At 36.6% G+C, this 19,944-nt stretch overlaps 2 protein-coding genes across 9 annotated transcripts in view; one reads left to right on the plus strand and one right to left on the minus strand.

Annotated features, from left to right (window-relative positions):
- The window catches only part of KCTD18 (potassium channel tetramerization domain containing 18), a 77,575-nt gene that overhangs the window by 37,766 nt on the left and 19,865 nt on the right, over nt 1–19,944 (minus strand). The gene's annotated exons all lie outside the window — the stretch shown is intronic.
- The window catches only part of SGO2 (shugoshin 2), a 41,768-nt gene that overhangs the window by 17,059 nt on the left and 4,765 nt on the right, over nt 1–19,944 (plus strand). For 2 of the 8 annotated variants that reach the window (XM_081581784.1, XM_081581783.1), the window contains exons 2-9: nt 3,847–3,921; nt 4,439–4,573; nt 6,614–6,789; nt 7,794–7,871; nt 8,602–8,687; nt 12,157–12,383; nt 13,344–16,511; nt 19,055–19,205. In XM_081581784.1, the coding sequence (XP_081437910.1) occupies nt 3,873–3,921; nt 4,439–4,573; nt 6,614–6,789; nt 7,794–7,871; nt 8,602–8,687; nt 12,157–12,383; nt 13,344–16,511; nt 19,055–19,205 (4,070 nt within the window). In that variant the 5' untranslated portion in view covers nt 3,847–3,872. The remainder of the gene's footprint in view (nt 1–3,846; nt 3,922–4,438; nt 4,574–6,613; nt 6,790–7,793; nt 7,872–8,601; nt 8,688–12,156; nt 12,384–13,343; nt 16,512–19,054; nt 19,206–19,944) is intronic. The other 6 variants (XM_081581787.1, XM_081581786.1, XM_081581782.1 and 3 more) reach the window with 4 other exon arrangements.

Here is a 19,944-nt window from a genome sequence, read left to right on the forward strand (position 1 = left end):
TTGGAATAAAAACTGACCTTTTCCAGTCATGTGGCCACTGCTGAGTTTTCCAAATTTGCTGGCATATTTCGTGCAGCACTTTCACAGCATCATCTTTTAAGATTTGAAATAACTCAGCTGGAATTCCATCACCTCCACTAGCTTTGTTCATAGTAATGCTTCCCAAGGCCCACTTGATTTCATACTCCAGGATGTCTGGCTCTGGGTGAGTGATCACACCATCGTGATTATCTGGGTCATAAAGATCTTTTTTTGTATAGTTCTTCTGTGTATTCTTGTCACCTCTTCTTAGTATCTTCTGCTTCTGTTAGGCCCATACCATATCTGTCCTTTATTGTGCCCAACTTTGCATGAAATGTTCCCTTGGTATCTCTGATTTTCTTGAAGAGATCCCTAGTCTTTCCCATTCTATTGTTTTCTTCTATTTCTTTGCATTGATCACTGAGGAAGGCTTTCTTATCTCTCCTTGACATTCTTTGGACCTCTGCATTCAGATGGGTATATCTTTCCTTTTCTCCTTTGCCTTTCACTTCTCTTCTTTTCTCAGCTATTTGTAAGACCTCCTCAGACAACCATTTTGCCTTTTTGCATTTTTTTTTCTTGGGGATGGTCTCAGTCATTGCCTCCTGTACAATATCACGAACCTCTGTCCATAGTTCTTCAGGGACTCTGTCTGTCAGATCTAATCTCTTGAATCAATTTGTCACTTCCACTGTATAATTGTAAGGGATTTGATTTAGGTCATACCTGAATGGTCTAGTGGTTTTCCCTTCTTTCTTCAATTTAAGTCTGAATTTGGCAATAAGGAGTTCATGATCTGAGCCACAGTCAGCTCCCAGTCTTGTTTTTGCTGACTGTATAGAGCTTCTCCATCTTTGGCTGCAAAGAATATAATCAATATGATTTCAGAATTGACCATCTGGTGATGTCCACGTGTAGAGTCTTCTCTTGTCATGTTGGAAGAGGGTGTTTGCTATTACCAGTGCGTTCTCTTGGCAAAACTCTATTAGCCTTTGCCCTGCTTCATTCTGTACTCCAAGGCCAAATTTGCCTATTACCCCAGGTATCTCTTGACTTCCTACTTGCATTCCTGTCCCCTATAATGAAGAGGACATCTTTTTTGGGTGTTAGTTCTAGAAGGTCTTGTTGGTCATCACAGAATGGTTCAACTTCAACTTCTTCAGCATTACTGGTTGGGGCATAAACTTGGATTACTGGGATATTGAATGGTTTGCCTTGGGAATGAACAGAGATCATTCTATCGTTTTTGAGATTGCATCCAAAGACTGCATTTCGTACTGTTTTGTTGACTGTGAGCGCTACTCCATTTCTTCTAAGAGATTCTTGCCCACAGTGGTAGATATAATGGTCATCTGAGTTAAATTCACCCATTCCAGTCCATTTTAGTTCACTGATTCTGAAAATGTTGATGTTCACTCTTGCCATTTCCTGTTTGAGCACTTCCAATTTGCCTTGATCCATGGACCTGACTTTCCAAGTTCTCATACAATATTGCTCTTTACAGCATTGGATTTTACTTCAATCGCCAGTCACATCCACAACTGGGTGGTGTTTTTGCTTTGGCTCTGTCTCTTCATTCTTTCTGGTGTTATTTCTCCACTGATCTCCAATAGCATATTGGGCACCTACCGACCTGGGGAGTTCATCTTTCAGTGTCCTATCTTTTTGCCTTTTCATACTATACATGGGGTTCTCAAGGCAAGAATACTGAAGTGGTTTGCCATTGCTTTCTCCAGTGGACCACGTTTTATCAGAACTCTCCACCATGACCCGTCCATCTTGAGTGGCCCTACACGGCATGGCTTACAGTTTCATTGAGTTAGACAAGACTGTGGTGCATGTGATCAGATGTTTAGTTTTCTGTGATTGTGGTTTTCATTCTGTCTCCCGTCTAATGAAGAAGGATGAGAGGCTTATGGCAGCTTTCTGATGGGAGAGACTGACTGATGGGGAAACTAAGTCTTCTTCTAATGTTGTGGGGCCATGCTCAGTAAATCTTTAGTCCAGTTTTCAATTGATGGACTGGACTGTGTTCCCTCCCTTTTATTTGACCTGAGGCCAAACTATGGTAGAGGTAACGAAAATAATGTCAACCTCCTTCAAAAGGTCCCATGCAGTCACTGCTGCACTCAGTGCCCCCAACCCTGCAGCAGGCCACCACCAACGCACACCTCCACTGGAGACTCCTGGACACTCATGGGCAAGTCTGGGTCAGTCTCTTGTGGGGTCACTGCCCCTTTCTCCTTGGTCCTAGTGCGCACAAGGTTTTGTTTGCACCCTCCAAGAGTCTGTTTCCCCAGTCCTTTGTAAGTTCTGGTGGCTCTGTGGTGGGGTTAATGGTGACCTCCTCCAAGAGGGCTTATGCCATACACAGGTCTACTGCACCCAGAGCCCCTGCCCCTGCAGCAGTCCACTGGTGACCCGTACCTCTGCAGGAGACACTTAAACACAGTTCTGTCTCAGTCTCTGTGGGGTCTCTGGGTCCTGGTGTGCACAAAGTTTGAGCCCTCTGAGTGTCTCTGGCAGGTATGGGGTTTGATTCTAAATGCAATTTCACCCCTCCTGCCATCTTGCTGGGGCTTCTCCTTTGCCCTTGGATGTGGAGTGGTGCTGGAGTGGCAGCTGCACTGGCGCTGGAGCGACTTTAAGGGGATACCCCATGTCCAAGGGCAAAGGAGCAACTCTTTACATAGCATTTATATTGCACTTACTACGATTTACAGTGTATTAGGTATTATATGTAATATAAAGATAATATAAACTATACAGAAGGATTAATATAGGTTATATGTAAACACTATGCCATTTTATATAAGGAACTTGAGCATTATAGATTTTGGTATTGGTGGGGCCCTGGAACAAGTACCCTGCAGGTACCAAGGAATGACTGTACCTAAATCTCTGTATGGTAAGTCACCCTAGAATGGGTACTTCAATACAGAAGACCTGAAGCTGAAGAATACCAGGCATATGCCAGTAGCAGTTAGATCTTGGTGGCCACTGTGGCTTAAGAAGAATGGACAAGAGGGAGAAAAAGAGGAGTTTAAATTATAGAAATGGGAAGAAGAGTAGATGGTGGAGAGTTTTAGATTCTATAGATTAATAAACTGTAGTGAGGGCAGGAGTGGAAGCAGGATTGGAAAGAAGCTATTGAAATAATTCAGGTGAGACATGTTAGTATCTGAGTCTAGGTTGATAGCAGTGGAGATACTTAGAAGTAGTCAGAGTCTAAATGAATTGTGAAGGTAGATTGGGATGTAAGGGATTTTTGACCAAAGCAACTGGAAGGACAGAATTGAAATGGGGAAGGCTCTGAGTGGAGCAGGCTTGGGCAGGCCAAGTTTGATATGCTGTTTTAGTTATCCAAGTGGATGTGGAGTACATAATGATATGAATCCAGGGAAGTTTAGGAAAGAGTTCTAGACAGAGGATATAAATTTTGAAGTTCTTGACATCTAGGTGGTATTTTAAACCATGATGGAAGATAAAGAAATCCAAGCAGAGAACCTTTTATAGCTTAGGAATCTATAAAAGAGATTAAGAAGAAGCAGCTAGTTAGCTAGAGGGAAAAAAGTAACAGTTTGTGGTGTTCTGGTAGCCAACAAAATATCATTTTTGAGGAGGAAGGATAAATTAACCACATTTAGTGCTGCTGTTAGATCAAATTAGGTGAGGATTGAGAACTGACCATTAGGTTAGCTGTGTGAAGGTCATTAGAAACCTTGACAAAAGTCATTTTGTTGGAATAGAGTGAAAGCCTGAGTGAAGTAGAGTTATAAGAAGATTGGAAACTGACTACAGATACTTTTTTTTTTTTCTTTAAAGGAGTTTTGGTGTAAAGGCTGCAGAAAATGGAATGTATATCTGAGGATGAAGTGGGAACAGTCCCCATGGGTTTAGGTATATCTCTTCTGTTCATAACTCTAAGGTTACACTTCTTACTTTGCATCACAGTATAGTCTGTGTCCACGCTCTGTTAACTATGCATTCCTATGCAGCCTGATCCTGTTTTCTGTACCCAGTGCCTAGCTTAGCTCCTGGCCGGCAGACATAATGATATAGGTTTGAGTGAAAAAACGAAGTCATTTACCTTTTTAGGATTCTACTTTTAAACCATTTTTGATTACATTCATACTTGCAGATTTTATATGAAGGGTTCTGCAAATACTTATGCATGGCAGCCCACTCCAGTACTCTTGCCTGGAAAATCCCATGGACAGAGGAGTGTGGTAGGCTACAGTCCATGGGGTCGCAAAGAGTCAGACACGACTGAGTGACTTCACTTTCACTTTCACTTTATGTACAAAGCATATTATTTAAGTCATAATTTGCTTCTTAGAGTGTATTTATCAGTTGCCCTTTTTCCCTTTATTAATTAATACTATGATTTTCTGCTTTCTTTCTTTTTTTACTTCAGTGATGGAGTACCCAGCAATGGAAACTAGTTCACTTTTTACCTCAGGAATTAAGAAACATGCGAAAGACAGAAGAATTTCAAAGACTACTAAGTTGAATGTTTCTCTTGCTTCAAAAATAAAAACAAAAATATTAAGTAAGTGTCATTTGTCTTAAAGTATACTCATATTTTTACTTTTTTCTGGAGAATTGATATAGTATTTGGTACTTTATCAAGTATAGAAAATGACTATTTTATTAAGTGATACCTTCTTTATTCAATCCTTCCTGTCTCTCTCAACTCCTTTTAGTTGGGGGTGCTTATGATGATTTAATTCAGTCATGACAGCTGAATTTTCAGCAGTGAGGCTGGGGGGTCGGTGGCCCAAGGCAACTACCTCCTACACTGCAAAGAAAATACCAAAGTGACATTTCTGAAAAAGAACTTGAAAAAAATGATGGATTGTCCTTCTGATATGTTGTAGCATTTGTATGATGGGTAATCCAGGGGTGGCTGGGCTATATAGTGTGCTGTAGTGGGTGATTCTATATAACCAAAGCTCATCGTGAGGGCACTGAGCACTTTGGAGATGGGGTTTCATGGATTCTGGAGCTAAGATGTTGGAAGGCAAAAAAAGAAGGCGAAGAAAGCTCCCCAAAATAAATTTGCATTACTTCAGAAAATTATCTCAATGATTTATCTTCATTTTAGCCTAATTGGGGGAGGATTCCTGCTGCTGTAGCACATGTAGAAGGTAATTGTGCCTTGTGAAATAGCCAAGCCTCCTGAGTATCTTTAATTCATAGTTTTGATCCTTCCAAGGTCTCTAGGACCATCCCTTGTATCAAACCACTTTCTGTAGTGGCAGTTTCCTGTTCTCTTTGACAGGACCACTGCACACCCACTGTTATGAAGGAATATACTGAATTTGAGGAATGTAACTGGAAAATGTTATTATCCTTTAGCTTCTACAAGTCCTGAACTGGGTCTAGTCTTAATCACCCTTTGATATGTCAAAGGTGGCTGTCGTCAGTGAGATACGTTATTGAATAGTGGCATGTAAATCAAAATTGTGAAAATATAATTATGCTTTAGGTGTACTAAGGGAACACTATGTGTAAAGTGAGCTTTACTAAGGAATTCACAATTAAATTTCTTTGCTAAAAACAGGAAAGCATTCTGAATTAAATTATATTTACATACTGCTTGTAAAGAGAAGGGATCAAGTATAGATTGCAATAGATGCATAGAAACAAGAGGGTATTTGGGGTAGAGGTAGAAGGTCCCACAGGGTTTAGATATCTGTCCAACATTACAATAAGTATGCTCCCTTTCGCTAGAGGTTTTAAACAATGGACTTTGGGAGCATTAATGTGTTCAGTTCTGGAGCCACAGAAACTGACTCTAAAATTTTCACAGATTGGCCTAATTTCACAGATCCCCTAATTTCTCTGGGACATCTTTATTTACAGCTTTTCTATCCTACCTCCTCTTCAAAGATAGGAAGGAAGGTAGAGAAACAAGTAAGAAGATTTAGTTTTTCTGACTGATCTAATTACCTGGAATGCTAGAATACTGTGTCTGTGGGCTTCCCTGGTAGCTCAACTGGTAAAGAATCCACCTGCAATGCAGGAGACCCCGGTTCGATTCCTGGGTGGGGAAGTTCTCCTGGAGATGGGATAGGCTACCCACTCCAGGATTCTTGGGCTTCCGTGGTGGCTCAGTCAGTAAATAATCTGTCTGCGATGCGGTAAACCTGGGTTCGATACATGGGTTGGGAAGATCCCCTGGAGAAGGGCATAGCTACCTACTCCAGTATTCTTTCCTGGAGAATCCCCATGGACAGAGGAGCCTGTTGAGCTACAGTCCATGGGGTCGAAAAGAGTCAGACACGACTGAACAGCTAAGCACAGCACACACAGCACTGTGTCTATACTAGAGTCCTCTTATTCCTGCCTCTCTAATCACAAACATTCTGCATTTCTCTCAACTTTTATTCATCTTCTATCTAGCTTTTATTTCTTCAATTCCAAACTCTGGGTACATTTTTTTTCAAAACTACACCTGTGTTGTCATTCTCTTCTACCTTCAGCTAAAATTTACAAAGTGAAACCAGTTTTGTTCAAAACAGTTTTATTAAGAAATATGAAAATGTATTAAGATGTTCAGTATTAACTCTTACAATTTTTTTTACAGACAATTCTTCTATTTTCAAAATTTCTTTAAAGCATAACAACAAGGCATTAGCTCTGGCTCTTAGTAGAGAGAGAGAGAATTCTCGAAGAATTACAACTGAAAAGATGCTGTTGCAAAAAGAAGTGGATAAACTGAATTTTGAGAACACATTTCTTCGTCTAAAGCTAAATAATTTGGTATGGAAACTATATTGTGTTTGAATTCTGAAACTATATTATTATAGAAGCTCCAAAAATGTTTTTTAAATCTGTAATTAGTGTAAAAAAATTATTGAAAGGTTGTGCTATGTTAATGGACAAACTGTTAATGGGTAATGAAATAGGTGTCTTGAATCTACATTCTAAATGCGTACTTGCTGCTCTGCAAACTAGTATAATACCTTGATCAACATTTGATTGCTTATCATAAGCAAAAGTTGATATATTAATATACTTTAAGAAGATTGGATCAATGCAATATGTAAAGCAATTATCCTTCAGTTAAAAATAAATAAATTTTTAAAAATTAAAAAAAAGAAAAAGAAGATGATTGGCACGTTTTCTCTAGTGAATTGAAAGGAAGGAAGTTCTCTTGAATGTGTTCCCTCAATGGCAACTTTCCACTGGCTACAAGCCAAGTGTCAGTAGAATAAAGATTGTAGTCATTCTTTTCCTTCTGAATTCCAACTCTGTCCGCAGATAGGGGTAAGAGCCAGTGCTCAGCTAGGTTACAACTGTAACTGTTAACTCCAGAGGGAGTAGAAATTAATTTAAAATGGAAAACTGACTTACTATGCTTATTGGAGGTGAATGACTGACAGCCTGTGGTCACTTGCCACATGATATATTATTATGAGAAGATTGGAAAATGTAGGAAGGGACTTCCCTGGTGGTCCAGTGGTTGAGACTCCACACTTCCAATGCAGGGTGTGCGAGTTCAATCCCTGGTCAGAAAATTAAGATCCCACATTTCATATGGTGTGGCTAAAACAATGTAGGAAAATTTATAGCTGATAGCTCAGAAGCATTCAAAATATATGTGTGTGTCTGTATGTATGTGTCTGTGTCTATTTGAACTATACAGTGTAACACCTTTTTAGTGCAATGTGATCTCAGTACTTTTTAAATCTTTTCAACTGATGGTATTCATAAAAATATAGCAAACTCAAAATTTTAAGTGATTTAAAAGGTCTTTATTTCAGAATAAGAAGCTTATAGAAATAGAATCACTCATGAACAATAACTTGATAACTGCAATTGAAATGAGCACTCTTTCTGAGGTAAGTAGAATTTATGCTAAATAGTGTAGCATTTTTTACCATTACTGAAGATAATTGAGATTAGTTACATAGCATCAAGGTTAGATTCATATCTTAAGCTTTGTACAAAGGAATGAAGATAATGCTAATTTTAATTGGCTAACAGCACACTGTTATTTGATATAATTGGTTATTAAAATTCTTGTGTAAAAATTAACTTTTGATTAAAAGTAACACAAGACTAGACAGCTCAGTGGAACACAGGATTAAACAGACTCAAAAACATAAAAGATATTAGTAGAAAAGTAGTATTTCAAATTAAAGAAGAATTGGTATTATTTTTAGAAGATAGACACAATTGAAAAACTCCTGGGGAAAAAAGTAGAGGTAGATCCTAGAGCCCCACGTTGTTCAAGGATCAACTGAATATGTAGAAATATTGTGTATGCATGGGTATACATGGGTGTATGCATTGGGTATACACGTGTGTATTTATTCATAGGCATAGAATAAAGTTTGGGAGGTTATATACCAGAATATTAGTAGTGATTATCTTTGTATGGAGTGATTAAGGATGAACTCTGTTTAACCGTATCATCTTATTATTCTCATTAAACTATTGAAGGCTGAACATAAGAATTTTCCATTACTATTAATATCCTTGTATAATTTGGTACTTTAATGACAAACACGATTTAATGAGATTAGAAATTTCATTCATTTTCATTTTCTTTGTTCTTTTCAAAAATAGTTCCATCAGAGTCCCTTTCTACTGCCAAGTAGCAAGAAGAAACGGGTTAGTAAACAGTGCAAATTGACACGTCTTCCATTTGCAAGGTAATTGCTTCACAACTTGTTTAAATATTGGCTTGCACACTTCTACCTGAATTGGACTTTGAGTAGTTTTTATTTGGTCTGCTTCCTTGAAACAGAAAAACACTTAAAAATAAATAATGACATACTCATCAATATTGTACCAGTGAAAGAAATTAAAGATAACATCTAATGGAATTCAGTTTTAAACTTTGAAATAATGTTCAGCTTTCCCATAGTTTCTGAGAAGAAAGTGGCACAGGTACACCTTGAGTTACATGGGTTTCAATTACAGTGTTTCAGAATACTTAGATTTTCATGTAACAGTCATTGTCTGTGTATATCATACAGTGTTCAGGTTGCCTATGAAGGTAGAAATGAGATGGTTTGTGGTATCTTGCTACAGTAGGTTGTATTTCTAGGGCTCCAAGGAAACTTAACCATCAATTCAAAAACCATGGTCATCTATAGAATCCTGCTATTCTGCAGTTCCTTCTTTTCCTCCAGGTCACCACTGGCCTCATGTTTTTTGCTGGATATATCTGATAACTATTTCTACCTTTGCTGTCTTGCATACTACTCAGACTTTAACTTTCATAATTAGTATTCACCTGACCAAAATTCCCATTTCTTGAATAATTTGATTATAATCTTAGTATCCTTGCCTGGAGAATTCCATGGACAGAGGAGCCTGGAGGGCTACAGTTCATGGGATCACAGAGTTGGACACGACTGAATGAGAAACACTTTCACTTTTCACTATCTTAGTAAATACCCTATTTCAAACCTATCACTTTTAAAGACAGTTATTGAGGTCCAGAGAGGTTAAATGACTCAGTGAGTTAATAGCATTGATCAGAATGGTATTGTCTCTTTTAGACGGTGTTCTTCTGTTACATAAACTACAGCTTTAATGCATTTATTTAAGTGTACAAGTAAATGCACCTATGTATTGAAGTGGTATCTGTACCATAGTAAAAAAAAAAATACTTATGTCTATTGTATCATTTTCTATTCATTCCAGTTTGTGCCATTGTTCTCTCTGTTTTGTACTGGTGCCACACTGCACCTGTACATTTTAATTAATTTAGTTTTAAAATGGTACATTTTATTGTCTTGTAGGCACACAGTTCTTTTTCAAGAAAAGCTTGACTGTTATTATACCTGCATTATTTCATATAAATTTATGAATTAAGTGTTAACTTTCCATCCAGAAAATTTTTATTTTTTTTTAAGTAAACTTTTGTTTGAAGTATATATTTTTAAAAAGTGCAAAAATCTTTAGAGAATGGTGAATATTCACAGTGAACACTATGGTATAACCAATACTCAGACCAAGAAACAGAATATTGCCAATACCTCAGATACCTTTGTGCCCCTTGCCAGTCACTACTCACTACCCACCCAAGGATAAATATTATACTGACTTTTTACATTGTAGATTAATTAATTTTGCCTAGCTTTGAATTTCATATAATGAAATCATAAAGGATGTATGATTTTTGTCTCCAACTTCTTTAGCTCATCATTGTGTTTGTGAGATTGATCCATATTGTCCTATGTAGTTGTAGATCAGTCTTTCTTATTGCTTTGTAGTGTACCATTGCATGATTTTTCCATAATGCTTCCATTCTTCTGGTTCTTTTTATTGTTGTTAGTTTTGGTCTGTTATAAGTAATTCTGCTGTGTTTCTGCCTTTTGATTAATACATGTATACATTTTTTAGGTATATATTTAGAATTGCTGGGTTTTTATATATTTGGCTTTGAAATAATCTGTTAAACAGCTTTCTACAGGGATTATACCAATTTATATTTCTAGCAGCAGTATATGAGAATTTTTATCATTAGGTATCTCCAACAACACTTGTTATTGTCCGTCTTTTTCATATTAGCCACGTGGGGAGTGTTACAGGTATTACACTGAAGTTTTAATTTCCCTGATAATTAATGAAGATAAGCATCTGTTTATATGTTTATTTTCTTTCTATCAGGTTATTCATCATTCTTTTTTTTTTAACAGGTGTGTGATAGTTCTTTCTATACACCATGTGTAAATCCTTTCTGCATTTCAAATGTTTTTTACCCTGTGGCTTGCCTCTTCACTCTCTTAATGGTTTCTTTGGATGAATCCAGTTTATATATGTTTATCTATTTGCACAAAATTTTGGACTCCCCTCTCCACTTGTCCTGTTATTTCTGTCATTACACACACTTTACAGCAGTTGTAGTTGTCCTGAATTCTGACCTTGAACTAATACTTAATAAAACTAGATTTCTAACTTTCAGAAAATGTGGCACTGACTGAGGTTTGTAAACAGTGGGAAGCTTATTCTTTTTCAAAGTGCCAACCTCTCTTCTGTATCTAGTTGCTTTTTGTAGACTCTCCAGTGACTTTGGGTAGTTTTTTATATTTCTTCTAGAATGTATAGCTTTTATGTTTGATAAGGTTGATTCAGTAGTAACTATTTGGCCATTACCTGAAGCAGAACCTCTCCTCTGTTTATTTTTACTAACTTTTTTCTTCAAGTGGTATAGACATTTCCTCCCAATGGTTATTCTATTAATAGTTCCCTCTAAATATTTAACAAATAGTTTCTATTTATTTTTATCATCATCAGTAATTTTTAAATATCTATAATTTGGCATATAAGGCAAAATCTTTTTCATTGGAGTCTATTACTCCTTATTCTTTGAATTCAAAAAAGTCATTTTGTCTAACTGGGCTTCCCAGGTGGTGCTAGTGGTAAAGAACTTGCCGGCCAATGCAGGAGACATAAGAGACACAGGTTTGATCCCTGCATCTGGAGGAGGGCATGGCAACCCACCCCAGGATTTTTGCCTGGAGAATGCCATGGACAGAGAAGCCTGGCAAGCTACAGTCCATAGGGCTGCAAAGAGTCACACGCAACTGAAGGGACTTAGCATGCATACACGCACACACTCTTTATTCTTTGAATTCGAAACAGTCATTTTGTCTAATTATTTCTGTAGCTTTCTGTATTTTTCCCCCCATAGATTTAATTACTCTAGGAATATGGCTTTAGTTTACATGGATACCTTTTGGAAACAGCAAATTTTATAGCACACAAAACTTTACATACAATTGTATAGGAAGAGTTTGGGGTTTTCCATAGAATTAATTACAGGAAAATTGTAAATATTATATATGAATATTTGTAAGTATGTTTGAACTTTACTCATTTCATTAGTTTTATTATCCTAATAGCTCAACCAGGGATTATATCATTTATCTCCTTTTGGAACCACTGGAGAAAAGAGGATAAAAAGCACTCCTGTTTTATTCCAAGTTCTGTTCTATTAGAAACTACCTATTTCATGCCTATAATTGCCTTCATTGAATGCAAAATGGTACCGGGGTGGGTTTGTGGTTGGCTCTTAAATAAATGAAATGTAGAAACAACTATCCATGTAATTTTCTAAATAATTCTTATAAAATACAAAATTACCCATTTATTCTTACTTGCCCTTAGGGTTCCATTAACTTCAGATGATGATGATGATGAAGATAAAGAGAAAATACAGTGTGACAGCAGCACCATATCAAAGACATCACCTGATAGTCCCTCTTTGGAATCAGCAAGACCAGTATCAACTCAGAATAATTTGGGACTGCTATTTGTTAAAGAAAATGATCAGAATGTTTGTAGTGTAAATGATTCAGAACATGTTTCTTCTATTGTTGATATACTTCCCAAAGGTGAGATATTTTTAAAGTTCATTTTGAGTATCAGTATTATATAGTTAACATTCATCAGATTTTCTTCTTGAGGACTATCATGTATAAACAGTTAATAAGTTAGATTTCTTATGTTATAAACTTACTAACTTATACCATTTAAAATTTCTGGTGAAAAACTTAATTTAAAATTAATGCTGACAAATGTGAGGTCCACAGTGGCTAATACTATTACTTTGGAAACAGTATTTGGAAATGAACTGGCCTAAAGAGCTTTTTGTGGTATCTTAGCTTATGAATTGAAAGTATGTTATTTAGTTACATCCTTTCCTTTTCATAAATATGAAAATTGAGACTTTAGATAGATGTGACTTTTTCAAGATCATAACCAATACTGGTAAAGCAAAAACTTGAGCCTGGGTAATGGTTGAGCAAGAAAAAATGGTGACACATATTTTTATGAATTTTAAAATAATGATCCTGTGATGTAGTCTAGGTTATATATTTGACATAGAATTTCAGATTGGCATAGGAACCATAACTATATTGAATTTGGAGTTTGAATTATTTTCCAATCTAAAAATGTATGTGAGTGTGTGTATATAATTTTATAAATTTTAGCTGCTTGCTAATAACATTTTGACAATAAGCCTTATTGGAGTTATCACTGTTATTTGGGTTCATTTGCTGGCCTCTTCCCACTTAGAAACTTACATTAATGTTCATGGTTTTACTGCGACTCTTCTCCACTCTACTCTTGAGGCCAAGGCAGAATGAATTCCCAGTACATATTTTCTATAGATAGAAATGTAAAATCTGACTTATGACTACTCCAGTTGGTTCTACTTTATTTTTTATCAGTATAGATTCTTCATAATGTAAGTTATCTAAACAGAATACATTGTCAGAAATCCTTTCTCTGAAAGTAATAAATTACTTGTTACTACTTATTTCTGAATTTTGTTTCTCTTTATTTTATAGAAAACCATTCCCACTCAGACCAAAGTTCTAGGAGCTCTCTAACAAGTGAGAAGAAAAATGCCCAGGCGATCAGCCACAAAAAAGAGAAATCATCTCCTAGTAATGTGACTAAAAGGAAAAAACGTGTTTCATCTTGGGAGTCAGATAATCCTGCAGACACTCCGTGTGTAACAGATTTAGATCAACAACAGGTTTCAAGTCCAATATTAAATTGGAATAATGAGATAAAAGATTATACTAATGAAACAAATACTACAGTGCAGAGAAACATATTGTGCCTTCCTGCCTCATCTGAGTCTGCAAGTGAACCTCCTACAAAAGGCGTGAATCCACTTCAGGGTAATGATGACTTTCAATTGCAGAAAACTGTGTATGATGATGACATGGATTTAACTGCTAGTGAAGTCAGCAAAATTGTTACAGTTTCAACAGGCACTAAGAAGAAAAGAAAGAAAAATCCAGATGATTGTGGAATGAAAACTTTCAGAAAAGTGAAAGATCCAAGCTCTGAAAAAAAGAGAGAAAGATCAAAGAGACAATTTAAAAATAGTTCAGGTGCGAATATTGAGGAAAAAATGGAAAGTGGACCAGAAAGAAGATCTGTTGACCTGGATGGTGAAGGGGATTCAAGAAATCCACATTTTATCTTCAGTACTGAACAGTTGACTCAGTTGAACACGCTGAAGAAAATAACCCTTCCTAATGGCTTTGATCAGGGTGACAAACAAAGTATGCAGTGTAACAAAAAGAAGAAAAGAATTCATGTAACAGATGAGCAAGAGGAAACATACTCTTTCTCCCAAAGTTCAGATAAATTCCCACAGGATAGTAAATTTGATTTGGGTCCGAGTGCTCTAGCTTGTAAGAAGAGTAAAGCTTCTAGACAGACATTTGTGATTCATAAGTTAGAAAAAGATAACTTATTCCCAAACCAAAAGTTTCAAGAAACCACCTCTGAAAACCTAGGTGTCACAAATGAATTTCAAACAGCTTATCTTTCCAACAAAGGTAATGCAAAGTTATGTGAAGATGAGACCCAAAATATGTTTGATTTGAAAAAGCATGTCACTGATACACAACCCACTCAGAAAAATGAATCAAAAATAAATAAGAAGGTTTGGCAGAAAATAAATCGGAAAACAGAAATAATTTCTAAAATGAACCAAATACCTGGGGATAATACTAAAGATGTGCAAGGCCCAGAAAAAGGTAACTTTTCCTTCCAAACCCAAGAGGATAAAGAAACCATCTCTAGAAACCTAGATGTTTCAAATGAGTTTCAGAAATCTGTTCTTTCCACTGTCAATAATGGAAACCTGTGTCATTGTGAAACCCAGAATGTGTTGTGTTTGCAAAAGCAGATCACCAACGCATACCCTGTGCAGCAAAATGAATCAAGAATTAATAAGACTCTTAGGCAGAAAGTAAATCGGAAGACAGAAATAATTTCCACAGTGAATCATTTAGATAACACAAGTGAGTATTGCCCAGAAAAGGGTAAAGAAATCATCCCTGAAAACCTAATGGACACACGTGAGTTTCAAACACCCACTCTTTCTTCCAAAGACAGTAGAGACCTATATGATTATGACACTCAGAATGTTTTGGGGGTGAAAATGTATGTTAATGATATGCAACCTGCTTGTCAGAAGGAATCAAAAATAGATAAGAAGCTTAGGCAGAAGGTATGTCGGAAGACAGAAATCATTTCTGAAGTCAACCAAATATATAAGAGTGATGACAAACACAGGCATGACCCAGAAAAAGGTAACTTACTTTCTCTATTCCAAAAAGATAAGGAAATCATCCCTGAAAACCTGGAAGACGCAAATGAGTTTCAGATAGTTGACCCTCCCTCCGAAGTTAATAGGAACCTATGTGATTATGAGACTCAAAACCTTTTAGGGGTGAAAAAGCGTGTTACTGATACTGGGAAGCAAAAGGAATCAAAAATAAATAAGAGATTCAGGCAGAAAGTAAGCCGGAAGACAGAAATAATTTTGGAAATGAACAGAAAAAATGAGTTTAACAATAAAGGTATATGTGACCCAGAAAAAGGTGACTTCTCCCTAATGCCAAATAATGAAGAAACCATTTCTGAAAACCTAAAAGTCACACATGAATTTCAGACAATTTATCTTTCCACCAAAGATGATGGACATTTATATGATTATAAGACCCAGAATATGTTGGATTTGACAAAGCATGTCACTGATAAGCAACCTACTCGGCAGAATGAATCAAAAATAAATAAGAACCTTAAGCAGAAGCAGAAAGTAAATCGAAAGACAGAAATAATTTCTGGAATATGCCAGATATATGAGGATAATGATAAAGATGTGCATGGCCAAGAAAGCTGTACAAAAAATCTTGATTTTAAAATAAATAAACAAAGACCTGAAGGCCAAGCTGTTATTAGTGGATACTGTATGGAAATCAACAGTGATGAGAAAGAAAATTGTGATGAAATTTCAAATTCTTATAAACCAATTAAAAAGCATGGGAAAGAATCAGACAAGGCAAAGAACATTTTGGCAAAAAGTGACAATGTGCCTGTTTTGCAGTTGACAGGTTCTTCAGAGATGTCTGTCTGCTTAGAACCAGATTTAAAACATATTACTGATGAGGCAGATTCTGACACTGGAAACCGCATGGAACCACGTAGGAGTCCGAAGCTAAGCACTGAAATTCTGAATAGAAGGAGAGAGAGCCACTTTGTGGAAGTGACGAAGGAAGGAGAGTGCCAGGTCAAAAAAGTAAATAAGATGACATCCAAATCAAAGAAAAGAAAAACCTTCGAAGATCCTTCTCTGGATAGTCATAAACTAATGGAGATGATATCCGACACCGTTCAGGAAATGTCAGTTGAAACTGAGTACACTGTTAAGGAAAAAAAGTTGGAAAGTGTGGAAATTGTCAAAATTAAACCAGACTTTTACACAAAAATGTTGGTATCTTTATCTCAAATGTATTCACCTAGCAGACAAGATTCTTCCCTTAACAGTGTTCTTGAGAATTCAGTACCTTTGAGTGTTTCTTGTAATAAAAATCTAAAAGAAAATTTTTCCCCGGAAAGCTCACCCATCTTTCAAGTAAGTGATGAGGTGCATGAGAAGATGCAAGACATGAAATTTAAAGTCAACCAAAGAACGCAAAGATCAGAAATAGGTAGGTCCATACCCGAAGTGCTGAAGTTTTAAAATTATATACATACATATATATATATATTTATATGTGTGTATATATATATATATATATATTCATTTAGTCAGTAAAGCATTTCCTATTATAACTGATTTTTATGGAATTTTAAAATAATGTATAACTATGTAGCCTGATCTATAGAAGCTATATGGAGGAATTTAGAGAAAGCTTAATACTTTAAGAAGGTAACAATGAGAGTGGCTTGGACATTCATTCATGTATTTAGCCTTTAGCACAAAGTTGTCTGAGGATGACATTGGGCAGATGATTTCCTTTTTCATATTTTTGAAGGAAATTGAGTGTTTTAAATGTGGCAGCGAGGATAAGATGGTTAGACACCATCATCAATTCAATGGACATATATATATATACACATACATATATATTTATACCTGCTATATGTTAGTCACTCAGTCGTGTCCAACCCCATGGACTATAGTGCACCAGCCTCCTCTGTCCATGGAATTCTCCAGGCAGGAATATTGGAGTGGGTTGCCATTTCCTTCTCCAGGGGATCTTCCCAACCCAGAGATCAAACCCCGGTCTCCTGCATTGCAGGCAGATTCTTTACCATCTGAGCTAATTCAGCAAACTCCAGGGGATAATGGAGGACTGAGGAGCCTGGTGTGCTGCAGTCCGTGGGGTCATAAGGAATTGGACATGACTTAGCAACTGAACAACAACAACAATAATGAGCTGCCCTAGTTTGATTTTACCAAAGACAGTTGCAGATTTCTTAAGGACGGGACTGTCTCCAACAGCATATATTTAGTATGATCAAAACATTATTCTAGGGACTTTACTGGTGGTCTGGTGGTTAAGATTCCACAGGTGCACTGCAGGGTGCACAGGTTTCATCTCCAGTCAGGAAACTACCTTGCATTGCACTAGGCAAAGCCAAAAAAAAAAAAAAAAAAAAAAATTAGGTGTTTTAGAGGATTAAAAATTAAGAATACCAGCTCCCTTTCCTCATCCATGTATGGAAAAGTACAGTGTTTAAACATGGCAAATGCTTTAATAAAAGCACACATATGAAAGGATGTAATGATGGGGAATAGTTTTGGCTAGAGAAACCTGCAGAGGTGTCATCAAATACATAGCACTTTAGGCCCTAAAAGAATAGATAGAATTTTTAGGTTTAGTGTTTCTTTCTTATTTTCTCCAGTTATTAAAATAATGCTCATTGCAGAAAATTGAAGTAGAGAATTAGAAAATAGGAAAAGCCATCACCCAGAAGAACTACAGTCAACATTTTGCCATATGCATGCAGACTTGAATCTATGCATTTTAAAATATGTATTTGAAATCATACTGCTGCTGCTGCTACTGCTGCTGCTAAGTCGCTTCAGTCGTGTCCGACTCTGTGTGCCCCCATAGACAGCAGCCCACCAGGCTCCGCCGTCCCTGGGATTCTCCAGGCAAGAATACTGGAGTGGATTGCCATTTCCTTCTCCAGTGCATGAAAGGGAAAAGTGAAAGTGAAGTCGCTCAGTCACGTCTGACTCTTGGCGACCCCATGGACTGTAGCCTACCAGGCTCCTCCGTCCATGGGATTTTCCAGGCAAGAGTACTGGAGTGGGGTGCCATTGCCTTCTCTGAAATACAACATTACTTACCTCACTTTCTCCTCTTAACATTAATGTTTTTTTGTTATTAAGGACTTCCCTGATAGCTCAGTTTGTAAAGAATCCGCCGGCAATGCAGGAGACCCTGGTTTGATTCCTGGGTCTGGAAGATCTGCTGGAGAGGGGATAGGCTACCCACTCCAGTATTCTTGGGCTTCCCTTGTGGCTCAGTGTAAAGAATCTGCCCACAATGCAGGAGACCTGGGTTCGATCCTTGGGTTGGGGAGATACCCTGGAGAAGGGAAAGTCTACCCACTCCAGTATTCTGGCCTGAAGAATTCCATGGACTGTATAGTCCATGGGGTCACAAAAAGTCAGACACGACTGAGCAACTTTCACTTTCTTTTGTTATTGGAAATGTTGCAATATTAGACAATGCCTGTGTCAATTAAATTTTTCTACCAGAAGTGTAACATTTCAACAGATGTATGTAGAACACTAGGAATTTTATGGATAAGACTGTCCCAGGTAAAAGGAATACTGATGGAAAAGAAGTGCAAAGGTCTCAAGTTGCAGGACATTGTAGAGATTGGTAAGCTGTCTTTCACCTGTTTCTCATGTTGCCTTATGTGTGAGCAGTCACTGACATCGAATTGAATCATAAAGAATTTTTATCAGCCTAAATGATTTTAGTATAAAAATATTACAGGCTACTACTTTGATAGTTTGTTTTAAATAGTCTCTTCCTCTCATTATTGCTCGGAAAAAAAAAAACGGATTTACACATAATTTCAGTGCTACTTTTGTAAAATTCAAAGTTATAACTTGATTAAGTTGAAACATTTGATACCAATCATTTATAAACCAGTAAATATCCTATATATATTTCAATATCTCTATATATACTATTAAAAATATTTTTGAAAACAATACTCTTTTCAGGTGTTAGAATGCTACAAGACTTGACAAATACCAGTTTTGTTTCAAATACAGCTGCTAAATTTGAAAACAAGGTAGAAGATCTATCTTCAGAGCTGCCAAGCCGAAGAAGAAGGTGTACTCCTCTCTCTTTAAAGGAGCCAAGCCTCAAAGGGTGAGTATTTCAATGACGTAAAAGTGATTTCAGTGTGGTGCTATAAAATACATGCTTTTAAAAGGATTCCTGCCTGTATTTGAATAGTTTTGAGTATGAACGACATATATTATTGCTGACATGTAATACCCATAGTATGATGTGTGTAAGATTTGAAGAAATGCCTTCTTTTATTTTAACAGGTTTAAACATTTTTTGTTGCCTACAATTTGCAAACTTCTCGTTATTTGTTACCTCCCTTTATTTTCTACGTTGTCTTTAGAATTCAGAGTGGTTTATATGTCCTTTAGTCTCAAAGTGTAACAGCCTCCCTTTTTTTTTTTTAAACCTCAAACATACCCTCAAAGAGAGGGAAAAGTATCACCCCCCGCCACCTGCCATTTATCCATCCCTCAGCTTTGAGAATTATCAATATTTTGCCATATTTTCTTTTACCATCTGTTTTCTGTTGTAGTATCTTTAAAGCATATCCCTAATATTGAGTCATTTAATTCCTAAAACACTTCTGTGTGTGTATATATATATATATATATATATATATGTATCTAGAAAATAAGAACTTAACAAAACTGGACAACAGTAGTTACAACAAGAAAAATTATCAATAATTCTTCACTGTCATCTAATAGCAAATCCCTACTCCCATTTCCTTGATTATCTCAAAAATGTCCAAATGCCTCTTACATATGTTTAATTCAAAAATCCTATTTTTTCCAAGGATAAATAGCTATTTCAGAGA

The sequence above is a fragment of the Giraffa tippelskirchi genome, chromosome 3 (genome assembly GCF_054371585.1).
Source record: "Giraffa tippelskirchi isolate mGirTip1 chromosome 3, T2T-mGirTip1v1.2.pri, whole genome shotgun sequence".
Taxonomy (NCBI): domain Eukaryota; kingdom Metazoa; phylum Chordata; class Mammalia; order Artiodactyla; family Giraffidae; genus Giraffa; species Giraffa tippelskirchi.